The 11,235-nt window shown below is 44.9% G+C and overlaps 1 protein-coding gene across 1 annotated transcript in view; it reads right to left on the bottom strand.

The window, feature by feature from the left end:
• gpc5a (glypican 5a) overlaps positions 1-11,235 on the bottom strand; it is a 113,988-nt gene that overhangs the window by 44,750 nt on the left and 58,003 nt on the right. Inside the window, exon 6 of the mRNA XM_083691606.1 lies at positions 3,747-3,867. Within this exon, the coding sequence (XP_083547732.1) occupies positions 3,747-3,867 (121 nt within the window). The remainder of the gene's footprint in view (positions 1-3,746; positions 3,868-11,235) is intronic.

The raw sequence follows: 11,235 nt of genomic DNA on the forward strand, positions 1-11,235 counted from the left end.
AATGACCTTGTGTGTGTGTGTGTGTGTGTGTGTGTGTGTGTGTGTGTGTGTGTGTGTGTGTGTGTGTGGAGAGAGGGAGCAGTTGCTGAGTTGTATTGCTAAGCATTTGATTAATTATTGAAGTAGAATGATCTATTGTGGAACTGTTAATTACCTCTCTTTAAAGTCTGTTTCTGTGAATTCACCTTGAGAGGTGAAGAACAGATCTCCCTTTTCCATCTCTCTCTCTCTCTCTCTCTCACACACACACACACACACACACACAGGACACAAATCATCATGGGGTCTCTCTAACGCCTGCGATATGGATTTATTAGTGTGTGCTGACACCTCACAGATGGTGTGGATTAGGCAGGGGTGCCAACACGGGGTTAACAGAGACGACCCCGCCCCCAGCACTGCCTGCTGGCAACCCCGAGGAAAATACATGGAATCCACCGGACAGATGACTGCTAATGGACACAAACTCCATAGAGAACGAATTAATGAATGCTGTCTGAAAAACACTAGCCCTGGAGAACAGCCTGTCTGCTGCTCAAACTCACTGCTGTGGCCTGGTAGCCAAACTCCTAGAGAGAATGACTACTTTTCTAAAGATTTGGGGACAATGAGAGTGGATTATATTTGAAAGAACAAGCATCTCTCTCTCTCTCTCCCTCCCCCCCCCGTGTCAGATGTGTGATGGGGTTGTGGTCATGGAGGTGACTCAGACAGTCAATATGACCTTTCTCTCCACAGAGACGGAACACTGATGAGGAGGCACAGCCAGCCCACAGAGGCTGAATGATGCTTGATGGTTAGGCAGCTGTGGCCAGTCCATCAATGTTACAGCACACCACCTGTGTACCACTGTGTGTGTGTGTGTGTGTGTGTGTGTGTGTGTGTGTGTGTGTGTGTGTGTGTGTGTGTGTGTGTGTGTGTGTGTGGGTGGGTGGGTGGCGATGAGTTTGTGTGAAATATGCATCAGCTCTGACAAATACTCTAATGCTCTAATTTGACTTCCATTACTGTACTGTCCCTTCAAACCTACATAACACATTTGATTGAACGTGTATGCTGCTAGGTAAATGGTCCAAAAGTGTAGTGCTGGGGTTGACAAACTAAGCTTTGAATTGATTCGTTAACAAAGTTATCAGAACACCATGTTTCTGGTCTCTGCACAGCTCTATGTTTAAATCCATGGCAACACGCTTGACTTCATGTGCCTTACAATGGAACAGACCCTTTTAACTTAATTATGCAGTAACTTTACATAATAATAGAGAAAATAAAAACCCAATAGAATGATCAGGGCCCTAGATCAACGCAAATTCCAAAGCTGAGCGCTCAGCTCCTCCTACTGCAGATGGTAATTGAGTTCATAGAAAGCACACGTTTCTCTTTCAAGTGGGGTAGACAGCTGTGTCATCTCTATCCAGTCTGTGTGATTCAGACAATCGTCTGAATATGCCCACGGTTATTTCCCTCTAGGCCTCTGTAAACAGCCTGTCACCACTGTGCTATGGTATGGCACTACCCCTGTGTGTGTCCTTAAGAGTCCACCCACTTCCTGGAACTCTGAACTATCCCCCCCCCCCCCCCCCAACCCCCGCCCCCAACCCCCCCCCCCCCCTCCCTCTCTCTGCATCAGTGCTCTGTCAACAAGCTTATGGTCTTAGGTTATTGGATGGCCACGGGAATGACTCACCCAATCAATTCATTCATATCTCACACATCCCTGACCCACGAGACAAAACACCAAAACATCAAATATCAAACATCACTCAGGCATGGATGTCACTCTGCGTCATTGTCATGCTTCAACATAACTCCTCAGAAGACCGTGTGATGGGCCCCCGAAAATTCATTGAGTCTGTTAACAAATCGACGTACCACCAACCCCCTCGATCCAATCTCTACCCTGAGCCCGCTGTCGTCTCCAGATAGAACTCCCTGGAGGACAAAGACTCTGGTACTGGAATTCCTGACAATGGTGTCTCTTTGTGCAGCAGTAATCCCAGTTATTACCGAGGTTCGGCTCAGCAGTTATCTTCAGAACAAAGGCAATGACTCGGCCCCCTAAATGACTGTGATTCGCTCAGGAGGGCTTGAGATGGCGGGGGCTCGTGCTGTGAGGCGTGTGGCTCTGATGAGAGGGTCTTTAGGTGGTCCGCAAAGCCCTGTTGCATCATGGTACAGTGATAGCTTTTAGTATGTGTGTGGCTTTTTACATTTTCTAAACAAGAGTTTTGTGACAAGGAATTCAAGTATCATGTATGTGTACCAGCCTACCTAACCTCATTATTGAAATTTAAGAACATCAATTACCTAACTCGTTCTCAGAGGTGGTTAACTCTTGAGGTTCCTCGGGTAAATCCGTTTTTAGTTGTGGTGCTCCTCACTGCTGGAACAATCTGCAGAGAACGTTTCAGCTGGTTGCTCTGGTGCCGCTGGGGCAGTTTAAACTTTTGATTGAGGACCTCTTTGTTAAAATTCTTGATTGTGTTTTATTGTGTTTTTAGCTGTAATTGTGTATGTGTATTATGTATTATTGTAAACTGTTTGTATGCAAGGCTCCCTTGTAAAAGAGACCTTGGTCTCAATGGGACTCCCTGCTAAAATAAAGGTTAAATAAATGAAATAAAACGTATTCATTACAAATGGTTCTAATAAACGTTCAGACATCTAGGGGCCGTTGGAAACACCGTAGAGAAACAGGTTCCCATCAGCTTGCCTAACCTGATTATCCAGGGAGGATGTGTGGATCAAATAAAGCTGCAACAGCACAAGCTGTGCCAAACCTGGTGATGGTAAAACAACATCGATTTCGCCAAAGGGCGGGACGTGGATTACATGAACACCAGCATACACAAAGCAGCCCAAATGGATTTCTAAATATGTATTCATTGATTTCTCCGTCCCCTGGAGGGCTTTGTTGATGCTTTGTGGAGACCACTACACACATTACCTGTTACTTACCAGTCACATGAAAAAGGACGGAAACTAATTTCCCTTCAATTGAATTAATCAGGGGAACGACATTAAAGCCGGATCTGAGCTTTTGAGGTTTAGCTTTCAAACTAAATCAGAGCTTTATGACAGTCTGAGCAAATTACATGTTTGTTTATTCGTTTTTAGAACTACTTCAAACATTAATCGCCTTCAAAAGCAAGAACCTGAAAGTTTATTATTAATAATAATAATAATAATAATAATAATAATAATAATAATATAGAATAATGCAGAATCCACCTTGAGACGTGTTGGACTTTGAGTTGGACTTCGATTAGAAACTAACTTATACAACTAAGTTAGGGAGTGTTTCAGAGTGCATTCTTTATGACAATACCTCTGTTTGACTTTGACTTCTGATTGCCCTGTTTGAGATGCCTGCTGGGAGACGTAGGCCTTGTTCATACTGTGAGAGCTCTCAAGTGGAATTCCTTGTCAAAGTGGTGCTATCACACAGCATGAGGACAGTTTGTTCATACAGTACCTCTTAAAACTTCATCCCTCTTAAAACTTCATCCCCACTGTAAAATGCATGAGATGTGTTACAGCCAGAGAATGAGAACATGGTCTATCTGTTCCATCCCCTCTCCCGTGTGTGTGTGTGTGTGTGTGTGTGTGTGTGTGTGTGTGTGTGTGTGTGTGTGTGCGCGCGTGTGTGTGTGTGTGTGTGTGTGTGTGTGTGTGTGTGTGTGTGTGTGTGTATGTGTGTGTGTGCGTGTGTGCGCGTGTGTGTGTTTGTGTACTGGGATCTTCACCTGATTGATGTGCTTCAGTTTATCGATGATCTGATTTATCACCGGGTCCGCTTCCTTCACTTTCACTTCAGGATTTGCAGTCTGAGCCTTAATCCCGTTGCCCACCACTCTCAGAGTGTAACTGTGGAAACAAGGAGGAAAGAACACGGAGAAATGGGTTTTAGTCCCACCGAGTACAACAACTCTGGAGTGGGCTCACGAGGCCTTGAGGAAAATACAATCACATCAAAGACAGGAGACAAAACCAAGGCAGAAAAGCAGCAAGTAAATAAAAACTAAACTGAAGTTTGTGAGAGTTCACGGGAAGGCAGCCCTGGGTTTTCGTCTTGGGAAAGAGAAGACCGTGGTACGGACAGTGGTGCCAGAACAAGCAGAACATTTCCCATTTAATTTGAATTCATTTTCACACGTGATTGCTCAACTATTCTCCATAATCAATATTCTGAACTTATGTAGCAGAAACCTTATGACAAATTCATGAGCATCACACCGCTTTTGACATCACATATAATTAGATCACACGTCAGAATGGGCCCTCTCAACATGCAGAAACGTGTTGCATTACAGTACACGGAAAACCACTGGGAATCACTGGGAAAAATTACATTTGATCATTTTGGTTTGATAAAAAAAAAAAAAAAAAAAAAAAAGAATAATTTATCAAACCGGATGCTTCCAACCAGACATAGAAACCCTTTGACAATGTGCTTGGATTACGCTCAAAGCCAAAGACTTGACAGACCTTCAGTGGAACGAGTCAAGGCTACCTCACAGAGGTAGAACATTTCTCCCTGTTCTAAGTGGTCCATCTCTCTGGGCTACCCCCATGATGACCTCTATGTATGAGTCATATTACTGGGTCCACATACAGGATGATTAATACCATACTGAGAGAGATTACAGCTCAGCCATCTGTGCCCAATTCCTCCCTGTGAAAATGTGTCAGGCTACCCTATAAATATGGCTGGGTTTGCTGCCAGACGATTCATTCCCATCAAAGCAGGAGCTCATGGATGTTGGGCTGTAGGCACGGACCAATGTGCTGACATTGTGGAAGAAGTCTTTATGATATGATTAACAATGTCAAAAAGAGACACATTTTTAGAAACTCACACACACGCACATGTGCAAGCACACACTCACGCAGATCCGCACACATGTACATCTTCCATGCAACCAGCCATGTATTTCACTATGCCATTAGGATTGCCTGCCAGGAACACATGTTGTATATCCTAACAGACCTACAATAGAAGGAGCCCCAGGAGGGAAATGTACGGCTGCTTCTTAAGAGGAGTCATGTGATGAAAAAAATTCATCACATGGAAACATTCATGATATATTATGCACAGTGAGTAAAAGAAATATAGAAAAAAACGAGAGAGAGAGAAAAATGCAGAAAGAGAGAGAGAGAGAGAAAGAGAGAGAGAGAGAGAGAGAGAGAGAGAGAGAGAGAGAAAGAGAGAGAGAGAGAGAGAAAGAGAGAGAGAGAGAGAGAGAGAGAGAGAGAGAAAGAGAGAGAGAGAGAGAGAGAGAGAGAGAGGGTATGGAGATCAAACTGGTGTGAGATTGCCTGGGTGGCAGAAGAACAGCAGGATCCTAAACCAATCGTCTGTTTAGCATCTCTCTTCTCCTGTCCACGGCCACGGTCCAAGATTCAACTTCTTCTCTCTCTCTCTCTCTCTCTCTCTCTCTCTCTCTCTCTCTCTCTGTCTCTCTCTCTCTCTCCCTCTCTCTCTCCCTCTCTCTCTCTCTGTCTCTCCCTCTCTCTCTCCCTCTCTCTCTCCCTCTCTCTCTCCCTCTCTCTCTCTCTCTCTCTCTCTCTCTCTCTCTCTCTCTCTCCATCATTTTGATCTCGTATCTGTCTTTATTTCCAACCGATTGATCTTGCAGTGCCAACCATTTTGAAGGAGGAAAGTCCCGTAATACAAAGCCAGCCACCATCAACCATTAACAATGCTCTGTAGTCGTTGAGCAACACAGGGAGAATGTTCCATTAACAATGCTCCGTAGTCGTTGAGCAACACAGGGAGAACGTTCCATTAACAATGCTCCGTAGTCGTTGAGCAACACAGGGAGAACGTTCCATTAACAATGCTCCGTAGTCATTGAGCAACACAGGGAGAACGTTCCATTAACAATGCTCCGTAGTCATTGAGCAACACAGGGAGAATGTTCCATTAACAATGCTCCGTAGTCATTGAGCAACACAGGGAGAATGTTCCACTGCACATTAAAAAACACAAAATTTATTTTTATTAGAAATGACGAGTTGCGTAGTGCAAGAGTAAACAGGCGATGTGCCAGACGGCTGTAGAGAATATCTCAGTCTGATAAGAGATGTGTTTGCAGCGCTGAGAAGACAGTGGCGTGTTGAGAGTGAGAGAGTGAGAGAGAGAGGGAGAGAGTGAGTGAGTGAGTGAGAGAGAGAGTGAGAGAGAGAGGGAGAGAGTGAGTGAGAGAGTGAGTGAGTGAGTGAGAGAGTGAGTGAGTGAGTAAGTCCAGCCAGGTTTTCCTCCCCCTCTTCTTTCCCACGCCTTTTTCATCCGAAAAACCCTAAACAAAAGCACATTGCGGGACCCACTCTTCAACGCAAATTATGAGTCAGGAGCAGAGAAAATCACACACCTACGCACCCCGAAGACTCAACACATCTACCTCAACACAAAAGCCAGTAAAAGCCAGTAGCCTATAGAAGAAGAAAAAATATATATCACAGTTAAGTCCCTCTCTCTCTCCCTCGGTCTATGTTTGAATTACGCCTGGAGCTTTTCCCATTTATTCAACTCTGTTTATTCTAGTATTTACAGAAATAAGGCTGAGAAGACCCAAAGTGTTTTTAATTATATTTCTTCAGTAAATAGGGAGTTGAAAAGCATTGGCAGAAAGGCACAGAAGGACAACATTCTAATCAGGTGGACAAAATAGATAGCTGGAGCTTTGAAATACTGGAATAATGACACAGGAACTGCAGCATTACAGATTTATGATTCACTCTAAAATCTGTTTTGTCACACATGTTCAGAGCAGCAAGTGTGTCTAATGTCGATAGGAGTCCATAGCATCTGTTGTGTACGTCCAGTTATTTTGATGCCTCAATCCCAAATGAATGTGAAAAACAGGCCCCATCTAAACGGATGACATTAGACTGTGACTATCTGTCCCATTCACGTGGGACTCTGTGCAGGGCACAACTGGCTCTGCACCACAGATGGTAAGGGACGTGGACATACATGACATTAAAAACACTATTTGTGGTCGGAGACTGTTTGCCAAACAGAAAAAAAACCCGAAAACAAACATGCAGCTGTACCAGGCCACTAATCAAGCATAATATCACATCCACACTCCAGAATGGAAAACCAATGAACCACAACCCCCAACAGACCCTCCACCAGAGCAGGTCAGTGTTGAAAATCAACATGGGCACTGATTATTCGATCCCATTACATTTAAGTGCACCCACAGAAACAGGCTAAATGCGCTCCTGCAGAAGCAGAGTAAATGACAGCAGCCGGCTCTCATCTGTAATGACCAGACACACCATCAGGCAACACAACAATGGCAAAATGTGTAAATTCAACAGGGTTGCCGTGTTAATTACAGCGAATAGCATCTGTTGGGTGCAATCACTGGAAGATGTGTGAGGAGGATGAGGTCACAGGGTGGCGGAGGGAACCAGAAGGACTGGCCTCCCCCAGTCAATCAGGAATATACGTAGCGTAGCATTATGTAGCATAGCATAGCGTTGCATAGCGTAGCATAATGTACCATAGCGTCCAATTCCTCCTCTTACTTTTAATTTTGGGATTTTTTGAAAGAAAGTCCATATTTGCGAAGGGGCAAAAAGGCCTGACTGTTGGAGTGATGTCATCTCAACCATTCATCTACACAGGGATTATTTCGATTGAACAAATTGCTCAACGGCGGCAGAATCCAGCAGACGAGAACCTCTCTTGGCATATCTTTTAATGATGGATTATCGTAATCAGGATTAAAAAGCATGCCTGTGTTGCACCTGCCAAGTATACCTTCCCTTCCCTTCCCTTCCCCGCTGATAAAAGGGATATAAAACATCTGAAGTCAATAGCGCCGTTGGCTCCAAACATCCCTCCCGCCATGTTTGTTCCAATTATTGGGAACGTGCGAGGCTTGAAGCAGCATTGATCTGTGCCAGGGCTGGGCTGTGGCATTAGCCAGGCTGGTCTGAGGAGCTGGGCAGCACTTCTAACTGAAACGGGCTAGTTGGTGACTTATGTGCTGTCAGTGTTGTTATGACAGCTGCATCTGAAGTTCGATTGTGCTATTGGCAGTATAAGAAGCTATGGTTGAAATATAAACAGATTGGAAAAGACAGTTGTGCAGGATGGATAACCTCTATCAGAGGCCGCAGGCAGAGAGCCACAGTACAGGGCTATGCTAACATGCTCAGTACAGGGCTATGCTAACATGCTCAGTAGAGGGCTATGCTAACATGCTCAGTACAGGGCTATGCTAACATGCTCAGTAGAGGGCTATGCTAACATGCTCAGTACAGGGCTATGCTAACATGCTCAGTAGAGGGCTATGCTAACATGCTCAGTAGAGTGCTATGCTAACATGCTCAGTAGAGGGCTATGCTAACATGCTCAGTAGAGGGCTATGCTAACATGCTCAGTAGAGGGCTATGCTAACATGCTCAGTAGAGTGCTATGCTAACATGCTCAGTAGAGGGCTATGCTAACATGCTCAGTAGAGGGCTATGCTAACATGCTCAGTAGAGGGCTATGCTAACATGCTCAGTAGAGGGCTATGCTAACATGCTCAGTAGAGTGCATTTACATTTACATTTACATTGATGGCATTTAGCAGACGCCTTTATCCAAAGCGACTTACAACAAATACATTTGTTTAAGTAAGTGAATCATCTATCCATCAGTCATCATAAGACAAAGTAATCAATGCTCACACCAGGGGCCATTGGCAGTCGTAATGCCAGAAGGCATATATATATTATTTATTTATTTTTATTTATTAACAGGAGAGAACTTGTACAGGGAGGGTAGTGGGGGTGAAGAGGTCTCAAGGGTTGGGGTTAGGGTTAGTACAGGGAGGGTAGTGGGGGTGAAGAGGTCTTAGGAAGGACTGTTAAGATGTAGCCTGAAGAGATGGGTTTTCAATCTACAGCGGAAGATCGGTAGTGAGTGCTATGCTAACATGCTATTGAGGACAAACAGTAGCTGTTCCGTTTACTTCAATTTATCAACTAGTTACTGTACCCAAAATGCTGAGCAAATATACAGTAAGGGCTGTATACAATGTATATATATATATATATATATAAGACACTGAGTCATTTGTTTAATGTGACAGATGCACAACATGTTTATATATATATATATATATATATATATATATATATATATATATATATATATATATATATATATATACTGTAAACATTATCTCACGATGTGCATCTGTCACATTAAACAAATGACTCAGTATCTTAGAAACACACTGAAATAGAATTCTACGTTCCATTCTACAGCCGCCCATCTCCCCCCGTCTCTGAGAAGGGACCTTTAATGATGTTGATCTACAGTAACCACACAGTGCTCCTACTGTGGGGACAGTGGAATCCCACAGCCTCCCCAGAGTACCTACGTCAAGTCGACCAGCAGAAATATCACCTTCACATACACCTAGCCATAAACCCACCCAGGCAAGGAGGAGGGAGGGGAGATTAATACCCTTCTCATGGGAGTTTTATGCCCAAAAGAAATCATCTCATGTCCTCAAATAGCACCTTCTCCTTGTATCACCGTGTAACGCTGTTTCGGGTGCAATCTCAATAGGGATGAAAGGAAAATTGGCCAATAGGCTACGCTATTATCTTAGTCAGACTACGGCCGCTTTATAAAACAATACAATCACAAAAAGATCAAGTGATATGTTATCACTCCTCTGTAAAGGCTGAGCCGAGAAAGTAAAAGATGTTGTGTGCTGAATGGCAAACTTACGATCAGATAACTGAAGAGAGAGAGTCAGAGAGATGTAGCTGGTGCCTTTGTGATAGCACTAATGGTCAACATGCCAATGTACTCTTAAGTTCTTTCCGTCAAATTAATGTTTTTCTTACCAGGCCTACGCCGCTACCTTTCAACCACACCAAAAGTTTTGCCTGATCTCTCTAATCTGTTTTCTGTCATTTTTGCCCCAGAAACGAAAATTAAAATCCCCCCCTCTGCTGTAAACCTCCTGAGCATCACGCATCAACTTATTGGTTTCAGTCCAACAGCAGATTTTCGAAAAAATCATCACAGCACTAATCAAAACCTGTTCCACACTGACACGAAACCACAGAAGCTTAGCCGGCTCCATCGCCGCTGACGCCATCCGTATCGGAGCTGACCAGCCTTGTCGAATCTTACACCTGCTTCCAGAACGAGACGCAGAGAGAGGGGAAGACATTAAGAGAGAGAGAGAGAGCGAGAGAGAGAGAGAGAGAGAGCGAGAGAGAGAGAGAGAGAGAGAGAGAGAGGAGGAATGATTATGAATTCATGAGCACTTCTGTTAACAAGCGGAAACAAATCATAAACAAATCAACAAGCCTGGAGCGCCGCCGTCCCAGCCGCACTCCGGCTACCACGACGACGACGAGAAGTAGCGGGGGGGCGGCGGCGGCGGGGGGGTGGGGGGGTGGGGGGGATAAACACTTCACCACTGATTGGACTTCACTACTTCACAACCGCTCCGCTACGCTCTGTAAGCAGCCGTGCCTCTGACATCACATCTTGAGGACAAGGCAACCGGGGACGTGGGAGGGAAAATAATACAATGACAACTAAAAAAGAGATTGTAAATTGTTGAAACTACCAAAAAACGGGCTTCAAGCTGTGTCCGGGCGCGGGGTTGCATTTCCATACCACTGATATGTAACTACCCACGGAACCAACTAGTCCATCATGAAATCAATTTCAGAGCACCGACTGATGTGACTCTTTCATCCGGCTCTGATTTCATTCCTATCCAGGGGTGTTTGATGCATCAGCGAGAGGAAACGGCAACAACTTGTTCAATGCCTCCGGTTGGAAAGGAACTGCTTTGTTATGGTCTGCAGGGAGGCGGGCCTGTGTGTTCAGGCTACCAACAACATCCCTAATGGGTCTACCAGCGACAGAACCGCTCGCATCTGGACTCCAGGGCTTCGGCTTTGTGGATGTGAGCGACTGAGCGCGCTCAGTAGATCATGTAGAAAACAACACTGACAAGCAGATCACACACTCGGCAGACTGCCCGGGGTCGGAGGTGACTCTCAGCTGCCAATCACGTTGGCAGCAGTGGCAGGGTAGAGTACTCTGCACAGGCGCTGGGAGACCCCTCAGAGGAGCAGGCGCTGTAGATCATGTGATGGCACGTGTACCGACTAAATCTCCAGGCGGAGAAACACGCTCAATAAAACGACGGGTCTGTTCCACATCTGGCCTCGTGGCTGCCGCCCCACAGT

The sequence above is a fragment of the Argentina silus genome (assembly GCF_951799395.1).
Source record: "Argentina silus genome assembly, chromosome: 19".
NCBI lineage: Eukaryota > Metazoa > Chordata > Actinopteri > Argentiniformes > Argentinidae > Argentina > Argentina silus.